A 24,190-nucleotide genomic window follows, 5' to 3' on the forward strand; every position below is an offset into this window, starting at 1 on the left:
CCATTTGTAATACCAAGATTCCTCTAAACACGGCAAGATGGCTTCTGGCAGGGTTTTCAGTGGGAACAAAAACTGGAGGTGCTCTAAAAGGGGATGAGCAAACCTCAAAGGGGTGTGGCCTACCTAAGTAGGGGCATGGTCTAAATAAAGATAACTAGCAGTACCCCCTGCTCTGACAAGCCGTCAGCTCTAGGACTCCTCAGAACCCGCCCCCCCCCCCCTCGTCGTGTGTGTCAGCCCGGCTGAGACAGCTTCCCGGGCACTCACACAGCCGCACCCAAGTACTTCACAGGTCTTTAAAAGACCATTTGCATGTTAATGATTCTTTGTAGTTTTTTCAACCCTTCTTAGAGCAATTGCACAGCTCAGCACCAGGATCTGCATTTAGAGGTCGGAAGGGGCAAAGACTGCTAATGGAAACAAGCATTTGCAATGCAATAGGTCTCGCTTAGTAAAAGTTTGAGCTATTGGTGTTGCATTATTTAGCAATGCCAACAGCTCAAACTTTAATAATGCGAGACCTATTGCATTGCAGATGCTTGTCATTTTATGGACCTAGAATGCTGGTATTTGTGAACAGCTAAATACCTCTGTCTTCGAGGGCGTTTCCCGTGGAACTAGCTAACAGCTATTGCCATATTTGGGTTTGAGAAATTCCCACAGAAAAACTGCACAAAACATTCATAGGTGGCATAAATGCTGAATTCTCACTGTGGGATGCAGTGCCACCTTCTACCACCCACATATGGAATTTAAAAACACAGCAGAGGGACTGAAAATGAACCCTGTTGTCCTGCATGCGTGACACTAATTTTAGCATGTCAGACTTATTCGTATGACATTTCTAAGCCTATCTCTGAAACTAAGCCTACTGTAAGGAGTGATGAAGCCCGCAATGCCCACCTGCATAACGTTTAAGAAATGAAACATGCAATTTGTATTAACTGGTATGTTTATGTAGTAAAAATGAAAGCTATTTACTGCAGAAGTTATCTCACCTTTCCTTTGTTAAAGCATGTACAATATTTAAACAGCACCATTGTTTATATTGGGCTATGTACATAGCATATATTTCATTTTTGCAACCTTTTACTAAACAGTGAACATCTAGTTCATTTGTTACCTTTGATTATTAGAACAAATGTTAGAAAATTATTTCTAGAAAGGTTAACTTCTTCCTCATGAAAGGTGTTACCTCAATCAATTCTGCTCAGACAGGACCCTTCCACATCAACTGTAATTAACTTCCAGCAGCCCAGAATGTCATTAAATACCCTGTGTGGAGGACAGTGGCCCTTTTATAGGAGATCACATTAACATTAAATGCCACCCATATAATATCAGATAGTTGTGAGGAGGAAAGGGAAATTTGATGCAGCTATCACACTAAAAGACAGGCAGGGGCTCCTGACATCTTCACTAAAATATCAAGGATAAAATACAATAGGCAGGCCTGTAAAGAAGAGCTTCCTATAGGAGCATCAGCTTCTTGCTCCCATGGAGGACAATTGATAAGTGACCCCTAAGGGTGGGCGTAGGGAGTTCAGACAGCTAAGCTATACAGTGTTATGCACCTTTAAACAGGAATTTCTGAGGTAGTTTAGTCCTAAAGCGAAGAAATCCCAAAAGGTAGATGTGACAGCATGGGAAAGACATAGTGATAGGCTTAAAAGTCACCACTAATCACTACTCTTATACTACCATAAAGGAAGCTGCCCACAATCTGGAAATCAGAATGCTTCCTGGACCTATATTAGAGCAGAAGAGACCGTGGCAGGCATACTCCTGTCACTTGAGGAAAGACTGAGGGAAATCATGCTTCCACTTGAATCTCCAGAGCTGAAAACCATTCTCAAGTTTCAAGGGAATTGACATCTGTAAAGGTTACAGGCAGGTAAAGAACTCAGGCCATCTTGGAATATGACCTAGCAGGACAGAAGTCCACTTCTGTCTATGGCCTGATACTCTGAGAAGTGTTCCTAAAAGTTTGGAAATTGTAGAGACGATGATCAGGAAGAAGTTTTCTTTGAAGTTGGGGCTTTTAGGTATTTGGACTCTCAGCTCTTGGACAAGGTGCGGTAGATACTCGAGAAAGATTATCGGTTAAAAAGATATCCTGGTTCATCCTGCTTAAACCTTTTTGAAGCTATGTCCAAGGCTGCCTGTGGTGCCACAGAAACCAGTTAAATGACAGTGTGGCCATCGCTCTCAGCAAATTTCAAACTTCAAAAATGTGACTACGTTTTGGAATGCAGCACAACCATGGGAAATGGCAGCAAAGCAAGAATAATTGCAAAGCGATATAAGGGACTACAATTTTCATGTTCTTCCTGCACAGAGCAATTGGCACCAAAATTCAAGCCTTTGCCGGGAATTTGGGTCTGATATGCCCAATTTGTGGAGCCCATATCAGCTAAAGTGTTGTGTCTTGCATCCCTGGAGGTCACTGATTTCTAAAAAATAAAAAAGAGGTTAAATCAGAAAGTAATATGATGACTGTGTTGAACCACTAAGCTTTTCCAACTCACAATCGATCAATCAAAAGGCATCTAGGACTGAATCAAAGCTGAATTACTGTGCAACACTGATCCTGGTTTTTCTGCCCAATTGGTATGTTGAGCTATATAGTAATACTGGGAACAAATCCTTCAGGTCAAGCCTGGAGAAATTAGGCAGAGAAAGAAGGTGAGAAATATGAAATAACACGCTTTCGTCATGTTACTCCCCATTCCATCATGAATAATTTGTGATTCCCTGGTACTACCACAAACCAGAATTACCAATACCAGCAGTAGCTGTAATTCCTAATGTGATATCACTACATTACTTGTGATATTGGGCCTTAGTGGATATATTCCAGCCACAAAATATGCACTATCATCTCATGTATATTCAAAGGATTCTTGTTGCAAAATGTAGGGATTAGGCTCTAGAGCCGGATGCAAACTAAGCAGTTTCCCTAACATCAAACGTTGCATTAAAAGGTCAGGCCTATTTCTGTTACACGTGTGACCCTTGCAATGTATCCCTTTAACACTAGAGTCTTTTTCCAGCCTTTAATTGTTCAAGTTACCCACTGACATGCATGATGTGGGCTAGATCTTCCATGGCAAATTGAGAAAAGTTGGAAAACTTCAGCCTAATGATGAAAACTTTGAACACTGGCCCTAACGATATTGAGCAGTTTCTGACCATTCTTCCAGGGAAGTGAAACCTATGTTCTATCTGCTGGTGCTTACATTCTATCCTAAGGGGGAGGATCCATTAGTTGTGGCACTCATTGAGAAGATAACTTCATTTTTTTTTTTTTTTCAAACATATTTTTATTGAGGTTTTTGACATAGTACAGCATATAGCATTACCGTCATAGTCTTCACATGAGTGACATTAAAGAATGTTTACAAGATTGAAACTGTGAAGAGTCATACACATCGTCAGAGCTAGTCCTCGACCCAATCCCAGTGGAGTGCACAATTAAGGGATACAGTTTCTAACGTAACTGAGCCTAGGGTAAGTCTCTGCGTTCTTCACAATGCAGCAAATGAAGCCAAAAATGACCCATCATCCTTTGTGATGGCTCGCTCTGGATTCCTTCCAGTCCGAGGGCATTATACGAAAAGTACTACAGTTGAAGTAAAACAGCTCCTAACTATGGAGCAGTTAACACAAAGTAAATAACCAACCCTATTCCACCCCCCACCCCCCTCCCTTAACATGGTGGCGGCACATAGCAAAGAAAAATGGGTTCTTCAGGTCGCTTGACAAGTTGCACTTCATATCTGAAAGAGGTGTAGCGCTCTGATAGAGGAAGGACAAACAGGGGATGGTAGTCCACGGGAAAGAAAGGTGACTAGGGGGCCCCATTTAAATTCGAAGTTCTTAAAATTATCCCTGAAAATGTCCGACATTCGTTCAAGGCTAAGGAGCATCTATAGCCTAGAGTGCCAGAGGGAAATTGCCGGAGCTTCTCTCTGTTTCCAGGCCACTGCCAATGTAATCTTCGCCGCCCCTATACAGAGCCACATGATCGTTTTATCAGCCCTTGTCTGGTGTTCTAAGGATGGGTCACGAAGTCCCAGAAGAACCTCCGCCATACTAGTCGGGATGGGGTATCCCAGCATATCCTTGATATGTGCAAGGATTTCATCCCAAAACGGCCGTATGTGCGGACAATCCCACCAGATGTGCTGGAAGTACCCCAGTAGCCCACACCCCCTCCAGCATCTATCAGAGGAGTCGGGCAAGATCTGTCGGAGTTTGGAGGGATGGAGGTACCAGTCCATCATAGTCTTAAGGTGTGCCTTCCTGAGGTCGACGGAGTGGTTGAACTTCGTGATGTCAGACCATAAATGGGACCATTCCTCATCTGAGATGTCTCGTTGTAGGATACCCTCCCACATTGACATATATCGTGGTCGTGGAGAGTGTGTAGTGGTGAGGAGAAACTTATATATAAAGGAAATCGTGCCTTTCATGGCGGTCGCCTTAGTGAGAAAGGATTCAAATTTTGTCAGGGGGCGAGTAGCTGCCTCCCGTACTTGTGGTGTGAGGGCCCAATGTAGTAATTGGTTATCGCGATATCTTTGTGTGTCCTGTAGGTTGTATTCCCTTTTGCAGCTGTCAAAAGTAAGGGGATCAAAGTTGTGGAAAAGGTGTGTTAGGGCTAGACATCCTCCCTCTCGCCAAGCATCAAATGGACCCACCTGTTGGCCTGGGGGGAATGCAGGGTTAAAATGCAGCGGTGTGAAAAGGGGAGGGAAAGGAGGTCCATCCCATACCTTAAGCGTTGTGCGTGTAGGGGTGCTAATATAGGTGTTCTTAGGTCTGTCATGTTTGGGGCGCCAGATCAGATCCCATATGGTCCGTCCTGTCACACTTCGATCCATATGCAACCAGTGTTTGTCTGATGCATGTTTCGACCATTCAGTCAGGACGCATAATTGGGCGGCCTTGTAATATAAGTAAATATCTGGAAGTCCGACCCCACCCTCCCCTCTGGAGCGACAAAGTATCGAAAAGGAGAAGCGTGCCCACCTCCCTTGCCATATGAAATTCAAGATCATGGCTTTAATGCGCCGAAAGAAGTCCCTCTCCAGTTCAATGGGTAGAGCTTGAAACAGATAAATGAGCTTGGGGAGAAGAGTCATCTTTATGGCGTGAATTCGGCCCAGCCAGGTCAGGAAGAGGGGTTTCCATTTATTGAGCTGTGCTTGGATACGCGCGAGCATGGGGTGGAAGTTAGCAGAATAGAGTCCATCCACTTTTGGTGTGATCTGGATGCCCAAGTATTGTATAGAGGAGGTGGTCCACTGGAGGGGCATGAGAGGTTGGAGCCTACAGAGTTCTGCTGGCGGGAGAGTGAGGTTGAGGATAAACGACTTACCGAGATTTACTTTAAAGCCTGCTACTGTTTCAAATCAAACTAATTCCGATTGTAGGGGTGGGAGGGACGCGGCTGGGTCTGCGAGCGATAATAGGACATCATCAGCGAAAAGGGAGATTTTGTGTTGTTCCCCCGTGAAGGGGATCCCCTGAATGACAGGGTTTGCTCTAATTGCCACTGCTAGGGGCTCGATACTAAGGGTGAAAAGTAGGGGGGATAGGGGACACCCCTGTCTAGTGCCTATGGAATGGAAGAAGGAGGGTGATTGCGCACCGTTAACCATTACCTTAGAGTGGGGTTGAAGGTAATTAGCCTGAACCATAGTGAGGAATTTGGGTGCAAAACCGAAAGCCGTGAGGGTAAGGAACAGGAAATCCCAATCTACCCTATCGAAAGCTTTTTCCGCGTCCAACCCGACTAGGACCGCGGGGATCTGGCGTCTATTGGCCTTCTCGATTAAGTGTACAATGCGACGGGTGTTATCGTGTGTTTGGCATCCCTTAATAAATCCCGATTGGTCTGGATGTATGAGATCGGGCATAAGATCATTCAGCCGCTTAGCTAAGATGGAGGAGTATAGTTTCGCCTCGAGATTGAGCAAAGCGATAGGCCTGTAAGAGGCGCAAGCCTCAGGGTCCTTTTCCGGCTTAGGTATAACAGTGATCACTGCTTCCGATAAGGAGCCGGTGGTTGAGCCTTCCTCCGCCATCTTATTAAAGAGCTTTGTAAGATGTGGGGCGATGTCGGGGGCAAAGGTTTTGTATAATAGAGCGGTATACCCATCCGGACCTGGTGCTTTATGTAGTTTGAGTGCCTTAATAGCAGAGGTAACGTCCTTAGTGGTGATAGGGGCGGAAAGTAGCTCATTCCATTCTGGGGAGACTTGTGGGAGTTGCAGGGTATGGAGGTAATCTCGTTGGGCGTCTGGATCTGAATGGTCCCCAGTGTAGAGGGTTTTGCAAAAGGATCCGAAGAGTTCCGCTTTTTCCTCGTCAATATGGGTAAGGTCTCCGTGTGGTCCCCGGATACCGCCAATGTACTCCAGTATTCGTTTATCCTTGAGTTGCCTAGCAAGGTGTTTGCCAATCTTGTTGCCCTAGGAGTAAGATACGTGACGTAATTTCAATAGTGTAAATTCTGCCCTGTTGTTATAAATGGCTCGGAGTTTACCGCTAAGCGCTGTTAGACTACGAAGGGTTTGCCTAGTGGGGTTCTGTTTATGAGCTTGTTCGGTGGAGGCCAGTTCCGTCTCCAACATTTCCCTTTCTTTGGTGCGTTGTGAATTTAATGCAGAGTTAAGGGAAATACATTTCCCCCGGAAGAGCGCCTTCAAGGCGTCCCAGGTGATAAATTCCGATGTGTCTTCTGATTTGTTAATGTTGAAAAATGTGGTGATAGCCTTCCTTAGTTTAGTGCAGGAGTCCTTATCTCGTGTGAGCGCAGTCGGGAAATACCACCTGGGAGAGGCAGAAGTGTTTACCCGCCAGGACATAGAAATTGCGAGGAGACTGTGATCTGATATTGAAAGAGGGAATGTTTTAGCTTCTTGTAGGTCGCCTAGGAGTGATTGGCTGATAAAGATGTAATCGAGGCGTGAGTACGTGCGATGTACATGTGAGTAGAATGTGTAATCTCGAGAGTGAGGATATAAGGTACGCCAAGAATCTAAAAGTCCCATGTCGTGAAATGGTTGTCGAGTATCTGTGGAGAATGAATCCATTTCTGAGCGTTGTGGGTGGGTGCTGTCCAAGTCCTTCTGCCACGTTAAATTGAAGTCGCCCATGAGTACTAGCGGCCCTTCTAAAAAGTCCACTAGTTTCCCCAGCAGAGTGTGTAGGAAGATCGTCTGGCCAGTGTTGGGGGCGTATACCACCACGAAAGTACAATGTTTCCCCATCAGGCGACCCTTTAGCATAATCCAGCACCCATCTTTATCGTGTTGAACATCCAATGGTTGGAATTTGGTGGAGGAACGAAATAAGAGTGCAACCCCCCTGTGTTTCGTTAGTGCTGAGGATCTATAAATCAGTGGGTAGTGTTTGTGACGAAGCCGGTTGTCCTCAGGTCTAGCTAGATGCGTTTCCTGGAGGGCCACTACATCTAGGTGGTGATCAGTGATGTATTTCCATACCTTCTGGCGTTTCTGAGGAGAGTTAAAACCCTTAACGTTCCAGGTGCCTATGGTAAGTGTCATAGTGTCAGCAGGTAAAGGAACATCTCAATGAGAGTCCTGCCAAACATGACATGGCCCGTGTCGTCAGTTGCCCCCAAGGACTAGCCCACACCCCTCTAATGTGATAGAAAATTACTGTGCAATTCGTAACCCAATCTATACATAGTATTAAAGAGCCGCCACAATGACCCACCCCACCCCTCCTTTCAAACCTACCCAAATCAAGGAACAAAGTCCAAACCATTCGAAAAACAGTACAAAAAACATTGTCGGTTACCTGGTAGGGGTAATAAAACCCCACAGGTGTACGGGGAGGTGATAGGTCCGAGGGCCCCGTCCGCGCCCATCCCGGAGCAGTGCAAAACGGATCAGTAGAGAAGCGTCTGTGAGGCGCAAATGAGATATCTTTAAGGTGCGCCCCACTTGCTGTAAGCATGTCCTATTCCTATGTACCCGCCTCAATACTGTAAAGACTGGCCTCGAGAAAGAAGAAATAGATAAAACAAACATAGGGAGCCAAGCATAACGTAGATCTGACATCATCAAGGGGGGAAGTCCACAGTTCCCGGTCATATCGTGGGGCAGGGTATAGGGTATCCTGAGTGCTAGATATTAACATGAGTTCAAGAAGGGTAAGGCAGCCAGTAGGAGTGTGCCCTCGCCACCCTCCCCCATCGTATCGAGGAAGTGACCAAAGCAGCATCCCATAGTTATGATGTTGCTAGGTGTAGGACCCTCGAGCCAGCGAGATGATACCGCTCCATGAGGCACACACCAAGGATTCATCTGTGGCCCCTACGTGAACCCTCCGACCACGCCGATGCTTTTGGCGCAGTCTTGTGAGAGTCACCGGTCTTGTCTTGGGTAGAGTCGTTGTCGTCAGTGGAGAGACCAAGAAGATTCAAGCCTTCATGCAGATCCGATATGTGGCACTGTCTATTATGGAATTCGAAACTGAGTCCAAATGGAAAGGTCCATCGATATCTGATCTTCTCATCTCGTAGTTTGGAGGTGATTGGTCTGAACAACTGTCTCCGTGACAGAGTGGCGGGTGCCAGATCATGGTAGATCGTACAGGAATGGTTTTGGAATGAGATGGATCCCTTCGACCTAGTCGCTACGAGGACCGCCTCTTTGACTTTAAAGGAGTGGAATTTTGCTAAAATGTCTCGATGTCTCCTCTTTTTGCCATGTTGCAATGCTCCCACTCTGTGAACTCGTTCGAGTTTTGTTTTGAGGGATTGGGGAAGAGCCCCTCCAGGTAGGCCCCCAAGTCAGGCCCCTCCGCCCCCTCCTCCAGGTCCTTAATCCGTATGTTCTCTCTCCGAGCCCTATTCTCAAGGTCTTCTGACTTGAGTTGCGACTGGAGTACTTGGTCACGGAGGGATCGGACCTCATCTCGGAGTTCTGATGTGAGTTTGTCTTGATCTTGAGAGTGCGCCTCCAAATCCACCACCCGGGTGCCCACAGAGTCCACATCTTGTTGGAGGGAAGTTAGCTTTTCGGTCAGATCGGCCCTTAGCTGCTCCATGGATGATTTAATGTCCTGGCCAAGCTCTTTACGCGACTCAGATTTGAAGTCTTAGGGTCAGGCATGCGGGCCGCGGAGCCGTGCAGTCGGGTGCGCTCCTCAGGAGAAAGCAGCGAGAGCGCTCCGAATGTCACGCGAAGGCCTGGCTCACCTCAAACGTGGAATTAATTGATGGGAGGCCGAGATCTGGAGGCGGCGACTTCCGCGGGCACCAGCAGGGTCCAGAGCTCAAGGCCACCAGGCAGCCGCCATTTTAACTCACGGCCCCGAGATCTTTCCGAGGACGGATCAGGAACGATCCCGCATTTGCTGAGGCAGGTAAGCGCTTCCAAACTGCGCGCTACATCTTCCGCCACCGAATGCTGCTAAATTCAGCCCCCCGGGGCTCCGGGGGACCGCCGATTTCAGCTCCTGGCGGAGAAGGATTACGACCTCTCGGCCATCTTGCCCGGCCACGCCCCCCAGACTATTTTTTAAACATATCTACTTATTGTTTTACAGTGCATAAAACAAATCAGTAGCACAAAAAAGGCATTGATTATCACGAACGTTTGGCATCACACAAATATATATTGGCATATTCATCTCGCAAGCAACATGATTTTCAAGAATTTCACAAAAAAAACATCATGGGCTCCATATTTTCTGGTGCTTGATGAAACTCGACTATTTAAAAAAATAAAAATACTGAAAGAATTTGAATGATGGCTACTGTACATGGCTTTGATGGTAAATAACTAGTAAATGCCTAGTAATTGACTAGTGTGCCTTTTGGTTCCCAAACCTTGGTGTCAGTCTTACCTTTTTACACAGGCCTCCAGCATATCACTAGCCATGAGTTTAAGGCGCTGTTCCAAATGATGTGAAAATTCAGGTTCTGGCCAGTGCAGATCATAAATAAAAACCTGTAAGGCATCCAGCTTCCAAAAGAGATCTTCTGAAGTGCTTGAGCCATTGCTAAAATGGAAAGGAAAATTGAGTGTTGTCTGACATACCAGAGTATCAGTGGGTAACATTTAGCTAGAATGGTTGCAGCCAATTATTAAATATATATAGATGTTAAACATTTAGAAAAAATATATTATTCATTCAGAAGCTGTGCTCAAGGACACCAAAATATGTCTGCATGCACTGAGGTCTATGTTTGGGAAATGGAGGTTGGGGAGCCAGACACTCATTCTCATCACTTTTGTTCTTTTTTTGGATTATCTGTCAGTGCATCCCACTTACGATGGCTTTACTGCACTACAACAGATACAATGCCTGACAGGCGTTCTTTTTACAATGTCCAGATTCTGGAAACTGCATGTGCCACCAGGTGCCTCTCTATTGTCAGATGCAAACACTCCTGGCAGACCAAGCCAAAAACCTTTGATTAGTTTATGCAAGGCTTCATAAGCAAAGAACATCACTAAGCAGTTGAAACAAGACACCCAATGATACATATTGATTTTTGTGGCTGATGTCATTACTCAAGAGAATTTATTAGGTTGCTTCAGAGTGCTAAAATATGCCAGGTTAATACTTAATGCTGGTGTTGCACCAGGGAACATTGCCCATGAGGAGAAAGAGAAATATTAGCTTTCACAATGCTCAAAAAGCTTCTAGGCCAATGGGATGGTCTGTCATATCACAAACCTGTCAAACAATATGTCTGCTGTGCATATACTCTCATTAGAAATGACCATGGCCAACTGCACCCGAGCTCAGGACCGCAAAGAACAGGAACCTGAAACATACCTCCCGACAAGGCTTTGTAGATATATGGAACTGGCAAGAAATAATACTCATTCTCCACTGGCTTCCAACATAAATGATGCCTAGCTCTAAATTAGCATATTGTTTCATATTAGTTTCTGTATACTTAGTTAAATGAGCATGCCAGCTGTTGAATGCTGGTTCCTATAGCAACTCAAATTAGTTGCATTATCACACGCTGCTGTTAGTTGGTATGCCCAAATTACTACTTTGTACTTTCTCTAGACAGCAGGGGCACTGACTGTGCAAATTATTCCCTCTTTATAAGTTGACCAGCATGTTAGTTTAGGTATGTCTCAAGTCTGTGAACTCATCATTTCTAAAAAATGGCACATGCTGGGTACCACAAGCATCTTTTATTTCACCCCTCCCCTTCCCCCATTATCCAAACTCAAATGCAGTAGCATCATCTAAGAGAGATTGTGAAACCACCGAGGACTGTGGACTCAAGCACCCAGGCTGTGTTTTAACTTACAAAAATGTGATCAAGTCACACAACACCCAAACAACTAGACTAGCTCTGAGTGGTAGAGATGATATAATTCGAGATACTCTGGGCACGATTACGATGTCGGGCAGATCCCCACCAACAGGCTATCGGTGGATATCTGCCCGACATCGGACTCAGCAATCCGACCTCTGCATTAAGATGCGGTAGGTCAGACAGCTGCAACCTGGAAGAAAGACCGATGCCTCTGACAGGATCTGAGATCCCGTTGGGACGTGGGTGGGACACATAATACTTAAATGGCGCCCGTTGGGATTATGATGTCCGTTTCCCACAGCCTTTTCATGTCGGCCTTTACGACATTGAAAGGCTGTCAGAAAGTGACTTTAGGGGCCCCTATTAGGACCCCATTCCCCTGGCCCGCCGCTATGGGACCCAGGGGAGCACCATACATCCCTGTACCTTGTGGCAGGCACTGCAAGCTGCCTGCCACACTGTGCAGGGATGTTTGCAAACATCCTTTTTCCATGGCAGCTTGTGCTGTGGGCCTTGTCTGCCAGCAACACAAGCTGCCATTGAAAAATGGATGTTCCCGACCGCCCATAGGGCAGTCGCATACAAATTATGCAACAGTGCATCCGACCAACATCGTAATAAGGCCCTTTGTATCATGGAAGGGAAGAGATCTACAAAATGATGAGGATCTTTTACATTTCTGTGGCTATATGAGACCAGGAACTACAAACGCCAAGAAGGTAATAATATGTTTAAAGTCATCAGTTGCCCCTCAACCGTCTGCGCATTTTAATAATAACTGTAGTTCAATATTCTGCACCTGGAACCTTGTAAACAAGAACATTTTTGCTACAAGTTGTATCAAGAGCACATATTACTACATCTCTCTTCCTTATTCATTAAACAGCTTAATAAATAAGAAATATTTAACCTGAATCAGCACAGGGATCTGTTTTCCCTTGGCCCAATTCGCTTCTGTTGGAGTCACTCTGAAGTTACAAAAAAATATTAGAAGGTGACCTGGTATGGATGCCCTGTCCCAGTATGCCCTGTGGGGAATACCCAGAGGGACCCCCCTTCGGGGATTTAAAAAAAATAATAATTGTACATTTCTGCTGTGATTATACAGGGCTCCTGCATTATTACGCCAAAAAACATAGCTTACCAACAAATTAGCAATTTGTGAAAGGGGGTGTGAGTGGGCCCCTCTCCCCCGAGTCCATTTGGGCCTGAGAACCAAGTTTCAGAGCAGAAAAGTTGTAAAATGGAGAGTCCCCCCTCACCCAGCCTGTCTAAGCCCTTGGGTTTTTTTATTTTAAAAGGGAAGGGGGCTGCATGACCCCCTCACCTGAGCCTTTAAAAGCCTAGGGGATCCCACCCCCTGGAGTGATTGGTTAAAAAAAACGGTAGGCCGTGCAGCCCCCTTCCTCAGTCTTAATAGCCCACAGACCCCGTTCCTGATGCAGGAAGGGAAATGGGAGCAAACATGCCTCCCCTGACTGCAGAAGTGTGAACAGAGTAGGCAAGTCTGCTCCCACCCAGTGGGAGTTATAAATATGGACCCACCGGCTGGGAGCTAGTTTGGGCTGTGGGGGCCCTAGGGATCCCCAGTTATCCCCAACTTGTGGTTTGTGGGGGCCTCAGGTGGGCACAGGGTCACCCACATCTGGCACCGGGGAACCGGGTTGGCTGTGTCTAATAAGACTGTGGAAGGGGGCCCCTTCAGGCCTCCCTTTTAAATTACATGTGGCCCCAGGGCATGAAGTTAACGGGGCCCAAAAAGGTTCGGAGGGGGGCGCATGCCTCCTGCCCCTTAACTATGTACTTTAGTGCTGGGTGACGGGGACCTGGGGGCCTAATAAGGGTTGGGGAGGGGGGCTAAGCAGCACCCTCCTCTCTTTCAATGGGTTTGGACCCAGGGAATGGGGTTCCAAGGGCGTAATAAGACTTGGAGAAGAGCGCCGCATTGCCTCCTCTCCTTTTAGGGCTCCCCAGTTGTCCCCAACTGTCACATATTACATCATTCATGACATGGTCAGTGACATCACTGATGACATCTCAAATGACATCACTGATGACATCATCCAGTGAATGTGGTTTGGTTCGTTATTTAAATATGTATTATATATATATCAATTTACATTGAAGAATGAGTGGATATATAAATATAAATATCTGGATGGAGGATTTAGTAGCAGTGTGATTGACTGTTTACTTGACAAATTTATAGTGTCTCACTAAATATATTGGATAGTGACTAAACTGTGTGAATATCTGTATCACTTTGTCAGTTGTTGTGTAAACTGCTGCACTAGTTGGTTACTAGCTACGTGAAAGTCTATATTATTTATTGATTAGTTAACTGAGTATTTGTATGGGAGAGTGAATGTGTGTGTGGTTCGGTGGGGGGTGTTTGACTGCCCAAAGATGTGTGAAAAGTTGATTCAGTAGGTATATGAAGTTAAAACTTCATGTTATAACAGTTGTTTGGGTGAGTGAATATCTTTATGGGTGTGGCGATGAGCAAATTTATGTCTCAATGGTACATGTCCAACAAACTAGAAAAATAAAAGCCAGTGTATGTGGCAGTTGTATATAAATAAGTATACATAAGACTCAGTGATTGTATGAGTGACTGTATGGACAACTGTATAGTTGTAATAGTGATTTTATAACACACTAAGTATGAGCTATTATCTATATGAATAGATGAAGTGATGTTTTTATAAGTGTATAGCTAAGTAAAAGTAAGTATGATCCATTGTTTGCATAAGTGAGTAGGATGACTTCATAAGTGATTAGGATGTGTGCTGGTGTGTAATGTCGATATAGGTGTAGAAGTATATTTGATAGTGTTCTATTGATCATTGACAGCATGTATGACTGAATCTATAGGTAAGTGATTAGATGTGTGTATAGATCTAGGAATCACTGAGTGGGTGTTTAGAAACTTGTATTGGTGTGTCAATGGTTTTAAATCTGGTACTCTGTACTCTGTATTTTACAGTGAGTGATGAAAGGTTATACTAGTGTATGATGAGGTGTATCTGATTGTCACATGGATGATGTCATCAGTGATGTCATTTGAGATGTCATCAGTGATATCACTGACCATGTCATGAATGATGTAATATGTGACATCATCAGCAGTGGATTGCGTGCGCGCGAGATGTAGTTAGTACAACTAACTATATCGGAAGAATTTCAATGGTTTTGTTCGAGTGAAATGTCCAGCTAACTATAACACCCCTAAAACTTATTGTTTTTTCAGTGAATATCTAAGGTTTTTTAAATGCTAATTCCTAACTATATCAGGCCTGAAACCTATGGTTTATTCAGTGAATTTCATAGGTTTTTCAAATGCTAATTCCTAACTATATCAGGCCTGAAACCTATGGTTTTTTAAGTGAATTTCAAAGGTTTTTTAAATGCTAATTCCTAACTATATCAGGCCTGAAACCTATGTTTTTTTCAGTGAATTTCAAAGGTTTTGTAAATGACAATGTTTAATGTATTAATTGTTATACTGATTTTTTTTATACTGATTTACTACATTGTTTAAACTGTTTTTTTTTAGATTTTTTTTAAATTACATCATACTTTACAATACAAAATATACTTTCTCAGAATGAATTACTTTAGTTTAAATACTTTACAAATAGGCAATAGACTTAAGTACAGTAGTTACAGTTGTTGCAATGGGCAACACAATTTCAAACACAAAGCAACATTGAGCTCAAAGAAAATTTATAGTCAAATGCAATTAGTTACTTTATGGATTACTTTTCTAACCACAGGACTGGATCCTAGATTCAGTCTTTGGACATCTCCTGTAAACAGTTGAGTAAAAGCGTTTTGGTTACAGTAGTGATTTTTAAGGATTATTATTGTATTTTAAAAGTTGACACTTCAAAAAATGTTCACATAGAATCACCAATGTTATCCTATGGCAGAAAATTCACTTAGCAGGTAAGTAGTGTTATCGTTACTTTTTCTTACTCAGTGGTGGATCCTGGATCCAGCACTGGCCAATCTCCTGTAAACAGTTGAAAGAAGTCATACAGATGATTTTTTAGGAATATTTCTAGTTTGTGAAAATAGACAGAAACTTTTCTGCTCAAAACCACACAATGGATTCCTATGGAATGAAATACAAGTTACTGGTAAGTACGCTTAGAATGACTTTTCAGGGTCAGTGCTGGACTAAAAGATGTAGCACTGGGTATTCTCCTGATAACAGGTGAGTAAACCAGAATTCGTACTTTGGCTGATTTTAGAGGGATATTTGTAAGTTTCAAAATTGGACACTTAGAAACTTTTCTAGTGAAAACCACACACTGGATTCCTATGGAAGGAAATACAAGTTACAGGTAAGTACGCTTAGAATTACATTTCAGGGTCAGTGCTGGGCTAAAAGATGCAGCCCTCGGTTCTCTCCTGATAACAGGTGAGTAAATCGGAATTCGTAGTTCGGCTGATTTTAGAGGAATATTTGTACGTTTCAAAATTGGACACTTAGAAACTTTTCTGGTGAAAACCACACAATGGATTCCTATGGAAGGAAATACAAGTTACTGGTAAGTACGCTTAGAATTACTTTTCAGGGTCAGTGATGGGCTAAAAGATGCAGCACTGGGTTCTCTCCTGATAACAGGTGAGTAAATCGGAATTCGTAGGTCGGCTGATTTTAGAGGAATATTTGTACAAAGGCGAAGGAAGGGGGCGGGGCCTGAGGTGACGTGTGCAAACACGCCCTGTGGCGCGTTTTAAGTTGGGGAATTAATTCCTCTTCAATCCTGCGGTCCCCTGGGGGCCAACTAGCCCACCAGGTACCTCCAGTATGCGCCAGGGAGCTGTGTTGCAGAAAGGTGTTCAGCGGCCACGCCCATCTTTACAACACTCTGCAACGCAGCTCCGTGGCGCTTACTGGAGGTACCTGGTGGGCTAGTTGGCCCCTAGGGGACCTCTGGATTGAAGAGGAATCAATTCCCCAACTTAAAACGCTCCACAGGGTGTGTTTGCACACATATAACCTCAGGCCCCGCCCCCTACCTTCACCACTGTGCAAACACACCCCGTGGCGTGTTGTAAGTTGGGGGATTAAGTCCCCTTGAATCCTGAGGTCCCCTGGCGGCCAACTAGCCCACCAGGTACCTCCAGTATGTGCCAGGGAGCTGCGTTGCAAAGAGGTGTTCAGAGGCTACGCCCCTTTTTACAACACTCCGCAACGCAGCTCCATGGCGCTTACTGGAGGTACCTGGTGGGCTAGTTGGCCCCTAGGGGACTTCTGGATTGAAGAGGAATGAATTCCCCAACTTAAAACGCGCCACAGGGTGTGTTTGCCCAGTATCACCTCAGGCCCCGCCCCCTACCTTCACCACTGTGCAAATGCACCCCGTGGCGCGTTTTAAGTTGGGGGATTAAGTCCCCTTGAATACGGAGGTCCCCTGGCAGCTAACTAGGCCACCAGGTACCTCCAGTAAGCGCCACGGAGCTGCGTTGCAGAGAGGTGTAAAAAGGGGCGTGGCCTCATTACAACTCTCTGCAACGCAGCCCCCTGGCGCATACTGGAGGTTCCTGGTGGGCTAGTTGGCCCCCAGGGACCCCCAGTATTCAAGGGGAATTAGTTCCCCCTCTGCAAACGCGCCAGGGGGCGCGTTTGCAGAGTGGTGTAAGGAGGGGGCGTGGCCGCCGGCCCGATCCCGTTTTTTTTTGTTCTTCTTTGTTTTACAAGGGGGGCTGTGTAGCCCCCCTTCTTTTTCTATTTTTTGGGCCCTGGGGACTCCATCCCCCAGGGCCTGCCCCCAATTTTTATTTATTAAAAAAAAAAGAATCGGGAAGGGGGCCGCGTAGCCCCTCTCCCGAGGCCATAATTTGCCCCGGGACCCCATCCCTTTTGTTTTTAAAAAAAAAATGTTTTATGGAGGGAGCTGCTTTAGAGCCAGAGAACCAGGACAGCAGAGCTGCTCTAGCTGACACTGACTGACACTGACAGATTGACACTGATTGACTGACACTGACTGATACTGATTGACTGACACTGACTGACTGACACTGACTGACTGCTCTCTACTACTCTACTACTCACTCTCTACTGCTCTCTACTACTCTCTCTCTACTACTCTCTACTACTCACTCTCTACTACTCTCTAATACTCACTCTCTACTACTCACTCTCTACTACTCTCTACTACTTTCTACTACTACTCACTCTCTACTACTCTCTACTAGTCACTCTACTACTCTCTACTACTCTCTACCACTCACTCTCTACTACTCTACTACTCACTCTCTACTACTCTCTCTCTACTACTCACTCTACTACTCACTCTCTACTACTTACTACTCACTCTCTACTATTCACTCTCTACTACTCACTCTCTACTACACTCTCTCTACTACTTACTCTCTACTACTCTACTACTCTCTATTACTCTCTCTACTACTCACTCTACTACTCACTCTACTACTCTCTACTACTCACTCTCTACTACTCTCTCTCTACTACTCTCTACTACTCTCTCTCTACTACTCACTCTCTACTACTCTCTACTACTCAATCTATACTACTCTCCCTACTACTACTCTCTACTACTCTCTATTACTCACTCTACTACTCACTCTCTACTATTCTCTACTACTCACTCTCTACTACTCTCTACCACTCTCTCTCTACTACTCACTCTACTACTCTCTACTACTCACTCTACTACTCACTCTCTACTACTCCACTACTCTCTACTACTCACTCTCTACTACTCCACTACTCTCTACTACTCTCTCTCTACTACTCTCTACTACTCTCTCGCTACTACTCACTCTCTACTACTCAATCTATACTACTCTCCCTACTACTACTCTTGTTAGACCTGTCAGCCTTTCGGGTGGTCCCTCCTCATCATTATTTATTTTGTCCCACTTTTGCCTCAAACCCTGTTTGAATTTTTCCTTTTTGGGAACCACCAAATTTTTTAGTGTTGCTGCAGATTCAGGGAGCCATTTTATCTACCCCTGGAACTTCTGTCTGAGGGCCTGGAGCACAAAATGGTGGCCACCTGTGACATCACCAGCACCCACTGGAACCTACTAGCACCTTCCAGAACATTCCAGAACCCTGTGACAGTTGGAGGCGGTTTAGAATGTTGGGAAGCTAAGGCAGAGAGTTGGCAGTTGGAGCTGGCAGTTGGCACCTGACTGGTGAAGAGTGAGCAGCAGAAACCTGAAGGAGGAAGGAGTGAGGCAGCAGGGGTGGAAACTTGTGCCTGGAGTGGGGTCCATAAACCCACCCTTGATACTAGTCCCTACTGACTGAGCCCAGCCTGAAGCCCTGTGTGGGAAGAAGCAAGAAAAACCATTTTAAGGACCTGGACAGCAGGAACAGGCCTTAGAAACCAAGAACAGCAAGATCCTGACCTGGATACTGGTTTCCCTGGAGTCCGACGTCGAGTAGCCTGGAGACCCGGAGCCCGAGGTGGAGAAGCGGCGCTGACTGGAAAAGCAGACGTCGTACCCGGAGCCGCCAGAGGTCGAGAGAGGGCGCCGACGGAGGTCGTGAGGAGTACCAGAGGTCGAGGAGGAAGTCACCCGAGGTCGAGTGAGCGGCGTCGACGGGGGAGTGAAGTCCGCCCTCCGGAGTCGCCGGAGACCGAGGTGAAGCGTGCCGGAGGTCGGGAGTGGAGATCGCACTCCGGAGTCGCCGGAACCTGAAGGGAATCGTGCCGGAGGTCGGGAGTGGAGGTCGCACTCCGGAGTCGCCGGAACCTGAGGAGAGGAGCACCGGAGGTCGGGAGTGAGGATCGCACTCCGGAGCCGCCGGAAGTCGACATCGAGTCAAGGCCGGCCGACGTCATCGAACCTGAGGTCGCCATCGGACCGGAGCCGCCCGAAGTCGACATCGAGCCAAGACTGCCCGACGTCATCGAATCGGAGGTCGAGATCGAGCCGAGGCCGCCGACATCGAACCGGAACCGCCTACCGGCGTCGTCAAGAACTGACGTTGCGCCGAGGCCGCCGACATCGAACCGGAACCGCCTCACGGCGTCGACACGACTCCAGCGGCGTCGGAGCTTCAGAAAAAGGGCAGTAAGTGGAATAGAGGGCGCCAAAGGCCCTGTGGAATCCTAAGAGACTACTCTAGGGGTTGGAGAGGTGCTGGAACCAGCTGGACTGTGCCAGGGGTGAGCTGAGACTAATTCAGAGGGGTTGTGTAGAGTGAGAGAGCCAGGTCTCTAGTATTTCCCCCTTGATCTACCTCAGTTTAGGCCTCAGCCTTGTCCAAGCCAGGGAGTAGACACCCTCAAGCCTTCCACATCCCCACAAGCTGTGACTGGGCCAAATCAGCCCATAGTAATCTCAAACGTGATCTGATTCTATGAGTGTCACTGTCAGCTTTTAATTATTTATTGAGGGCACTGTATTTATTGTATTTAACCTATTTATTGCTTCACTGTATTTATTGTTCCACAGTATTTATTGTCGCACAATATTTATTGGTCTGCAGTATTTATTGCCTCAGAATATTTAATTGCCTGTATGTTTTGCACTTATATTTATGCCTTCCTTATTTATGATCACCCCTATTTATTGAATCATTAAGCCAGTATTTATTTGACCTGCACTATTTAAAAAGCTTTGTATATTGTGATTGTGTATTATTTATCTAATCAGCAACTAAGAGAAAAAGAAGATAAAGAAAGATATTTTCATAATTTTTACGGTGTAGAGTCGTTTTTGGAACGGATGCACGCATGGTTATTGTATGGGTATATCGTATGCTTAGCACGGTGCCTGATTCCTGACCACTCGAGCCAAGCTACCACTGTATGTTCCGGAAAGACTCCGTTACCACCAACCCTTACCGGTGTGGGAGTGGAGTATTTCCAACATTAATTGGTGTTCAGTGGTGGGATAGAGCTGTGCCTACGTATACTCAACAATAACTGTGGGTAGTCCATAGGCCTACACCGGGAGTTTTCTCAAAGCGGCCTTCCTAATTGTGGGTTTTTGTTTTTTCCAAATTTACTCTGGTGGTGGGAGGAGGTATTATTAAAGGTACCCCCCTGCATTGTTACTGCAAATAACTGTCCTCTGACCTGAGTGGGCAAGATGGAGTTTGTACTGGAGAATTTAGAAACGTACACTGTGGCCCAACTCAGGGAGTTTTGCCAGCGGGAGGGGGTGTATTGTCCCCCAGGAGCAAAGAAGGGTGCACTCCAAACCAGCTTAAGGGCTTGGGGGGAGGCACGACGAGAAAGCAAGGCTGAGGAGGAGGACAGGGATAGAGAGCCAGACAGTGAGGGAGCTGGTTTGTACCAACCTGAGGTGGGGAACCTGTCAGCGGGGCCCAGGACACTTTCCAGGAAGGGCAGCAGTGCCTCTAGCGGTGGCTTGTCTGAAGTGGAGTTAACAGACCGGAGGGAGAAAAGACAGCTCACATGGGACTTAGCAAGGCTGGAGAAGGAGAAGGAGGAACAGAGGATGGCTCATGAGATAAGGCTGAAAGAGATAGATCTTCAGATCCTGAGAATCGGGGCACACCCTGTACCTAACGGTGGCAGCGAAGAACGAGAGTACACCAGGGAACCCAAACCCTACCTGCCAAAGGACATAGTAGCTAGCTATGGGGTGGGTGACGATATCGCCAAGTGGCTAGCGGCCTATGAGGTCTCGTTAAGGGCCCATGGGGTTCCAGAGAAGTACTGGGGAGGGGGATTGTACAAGTACATGCCTCCAGCTGGTAGGGATGCTTTATTGGCCCTCGAAGAGGATGAGCAGACCTACTACCCCACCATGAAACTGGCGCTCATAAGGAAGTTTGGACTAACACCCGAAAAGTACAGACAGAAGTTCAGGGGTAGTCACAAACTGGGCACACAGAATTGGGTGGACTTCCTGGACTATGCAAAGAAGGCACTAGAGGGTTGGATTCAGGGCAGTGAAGTGAGGAACTACGAGGGGTTGTTTGATCTAGTACTGAAGGAACACCTGCTCGAGAAATGTTTCCCTGAACTGCGTCAACACCTGGTGGATAGCAAGCTGACCAGTCCCCGGAAGCTTGCTGAGGAGGCGGACATTTGGGCTAGTACCCGGGTGTCCACAAGGGGGACTGGAGGGGATACTCAAAAGGCCGGACAGGGCGCCCCCCAGAAGAAAGAGGGAGGGGAAAAGAAAAAGGGGTTCTCCAAAGGCCCCCAAAATAACTTCCAAGGGAAGGGAACAGGATTCACCCCTAGGGCTAACCCACCCAGAAACCCTAATCCTGGCCAGAGTCAGCAGCCAAGGGTTGTCCATTGCTACGAGTGCGGTGGCGTTGGACACTATAAAGGAGATCCGAAGTGCCTGAAACGACCACCCCCTCCCATTGGAGGAAAGACCCCCGGAGTAGCTAGTGTAGTGCTCGGGGAGGAGATGCCCTTAACTAAGGGAAGGGAGTGGGCGGGTGTCACTTTAGTGTCCCTGGGAGAACGGGAGATGGTTCCTAAGATCCAGGTGCCCGCAAATACTGTAAAGTATGGGCAGTGGGTCACCATCAACGGCCAAAGAGGGGAGGCTCTGAGAGACACAGGAGCCAGTATGACTATGGTGCGTAGCCAACTGGTGTCTCCAGAGCAGGTAATTCCCGATGTACTCCACCCAGCCGCGATGGCTGACGGCAGAACAGGCCACTATCCCGTGGCCGAGGTTCCCTTTGAATGGGGGGGGGTTGCAGGTTCACTTCGAATTGCCGTAAGCCCTGCCGTGCCAGTCGATTGTCTGCTGGGGAATGACATGGAGCACAACGCTTGGAAGGAGGTGGAATACCGGACTCACACTGAGATGCTGGGTACACCTGACTGGGCCTGTGTTAGCACAAGGTCCGCGACTACCCGGAGAGGGAGTTCGTTTCGGCTGGAGCCTGGAACAAAGGCCCAGCCAGCTGCCAGTCAAGGGAAGAACCGAGGACAGGAGGAGCCTGCCTCGGTGTCCACACCCCGTAGGACGGATAGGCCACCGGAGGTGGTGGACCAGGAGTCTGCGGTGGGGGACGTTACCAAACTGGAGGACCTACCCATCCCGGCCGAGTGGCACGTGGAGGGAGGCCCGTCCAGGGAGGAATTCTGCCAGGGCCAGAGGGAGTGCCCTACCCTTGAGGGGCTGAGGCGACAGGCCGAAGCCCAGGCAGCAGGGAACGTTGAAGGGAACTACAGTGTTTACTGGGAGGATGGCCTCCTCTACAGTGAACCCAAGGCACCCCTACATGGATCGTCACGAGCCTTGGTAGTCCCTCAACGTTATCGAGCCTTCCTTCTGGAGTTGGCTCACGAGATACCATTGGCAGGACACCTGGGGCAAGACAAGACCTTCGCCCGTCTTGTCCCACACTTTTATTGGCCTCAGATGAAAGTGTCGTCCGATACCTACTGCCGGACATGTGTGTCTTGCCAAGCCAGTGGGAAAACAGGGGTGAAGCTGAAAGCTCCCCTGGAACCACTTCCTGTCGTTAGCACCCCCTTTGAAAGGGTGGGCATCGACATTGTGGGTCCGTTAGATCCGCCAACGTCAGCTGGTCACAGGTTTATCCTGGTTCTGGTGGATCATGCCACACGGTACCCAGAGGCAATACCTCTGAGGACCATAACAGCACCTGTTGTGGCTAGGGCCCTGATGGGAATCTTTACCCGAGTGGGTTTTCCCAAGGAAGTTGTGTCCGACAGGGGGACCAACTTCATGTCAGCGTACATGCAGGCGATGTGGAAGGAGTGTGGAGTGACCTACCGGTTCACAACTCCTTACCACCCCCAGACCAATGGTCTGGTGGAGAGGTTTAACAAAACCTTGAAAGGCATGATCAGAAGTCTGCCTGAAAGCCTGCGGAGGAAATGGGACGTCCTCCTACCCTGTTTATTGTTCTCTTACAGGGAAGTGCCACAGAAGGGAGTGGGCTTCAGCCCCTTCGAGCTTCTGTATGGGCACCCTGTACGTGGACCTCTCAACCTGGTGAGAGACGGATGGGAAAGAACTCCCAGAAAGCTTCCCCAGGACGTGGTGAGCTACATGCTGGCCTTCCGGAGCCAAATGGCTAAGTTGTGGAAGCAAGCTTCTGACAACTTGGAAGCCAGCCAAGCAGTAATGAAGGCGTGGTATGACCACAACGCTCACCCGGTGGAGTTGGAGCCTGGCCAGAAGGTGTGGGTGATCGAACCAGGAGAGCTTAGCGCCCTCCAGGATCGCTGGTCAGGACCCTTTGAGGTATTGGAGAAGAAGGGTAAGGCTACCTACTTGGTGGACCTGAAAACCCCTCGTCAGCCCCTACGGGTGCTGCACGCCAACCGCCTCAAACCCCACCACGAGAGGCCCGACGTCATCTTGATGATGGTGACTGACGGAGGAGAGGACGTGGAAAGCGAGCCTCTCCCCGATTTGTTTGCGTCTCAAGAAAAGGATGGGTCGGTGGAGGGAGTGATTCTCTCCCCATCTCTAACTCCTGAACAGCGGGAGGACTGCCGCCAGGTCCTGGGACAGTACTCTTCGTTTTTCTCCCTTGTCCCGGGTAGGACTCACCTGTGCGTCCATGACGTGGACACAGGAGACAGCCCACCTGTGAAGTCCAAGATCTACCGGATGTCAGACAAGGTGAAGGCCAGCATTCATAGTGAAGTCACTAAGATGCTGGAGCTAGGAGTGATCGAACCTTCTAGCAGCCCCTGGTCCAGTCCGGTGGTACTAGTACCAAAAGCTGCACCACCGGGTGCCCAACCAGAACTGAGGTTCTGTGTGGACTACCGGGGACTGAATTCAGTGACCAAAACTGATGCTCATCCGATCCCTAGGGCGGATGAATTGATTGACCGGCTGGGAGCTGCCCAATATCTAAGTACCTTTGACCTTACTTCTGGGTACTGG

The 24,190-nt window shown here is 47.2% G+C and overlaps 1 protein-coding gene across 7 annotated transcripts in view; it reads right to left on the reverse strand.

The window, feature by feature from the left end:
* CADPS2 (calcium dependent secretion activator 2) overlaps nt 1-24,190 on the reverse strand; it is a 1,645,358-nt gene that overhangs the window by 225,055 nt on the left and 1,396,113 nt on the right. For all 7 annotated transcript variants that reach the window (XM_085654189.1, XM_085654188.1, XM_085654187.1 and 4 more), the window contains one exon: nt 9,889-10,044. In XM_085654189.1, the coding sequence (XP_085510315.1) occupies nt 9,889-10,044 (156 nt within the window). The remainder of the gene's footprint in view (nt 1-9,888; nt 10,045-24,190) is intronic.

This window comes from Triturus cristatus, chromosome 4_1 (genome assembly GCF_964204655.1).
Source record: "Triturus cristatus chromosome 4_1, aTriCri1.1, whole genome shotgun sequence".
Taxonomy (NCBI): domain Eukaryota; kingdom Metazoa; phylum Chordata; class Amphibia; order Caudata; family Salamandridae; genus Triturus; species Triturus cristatus.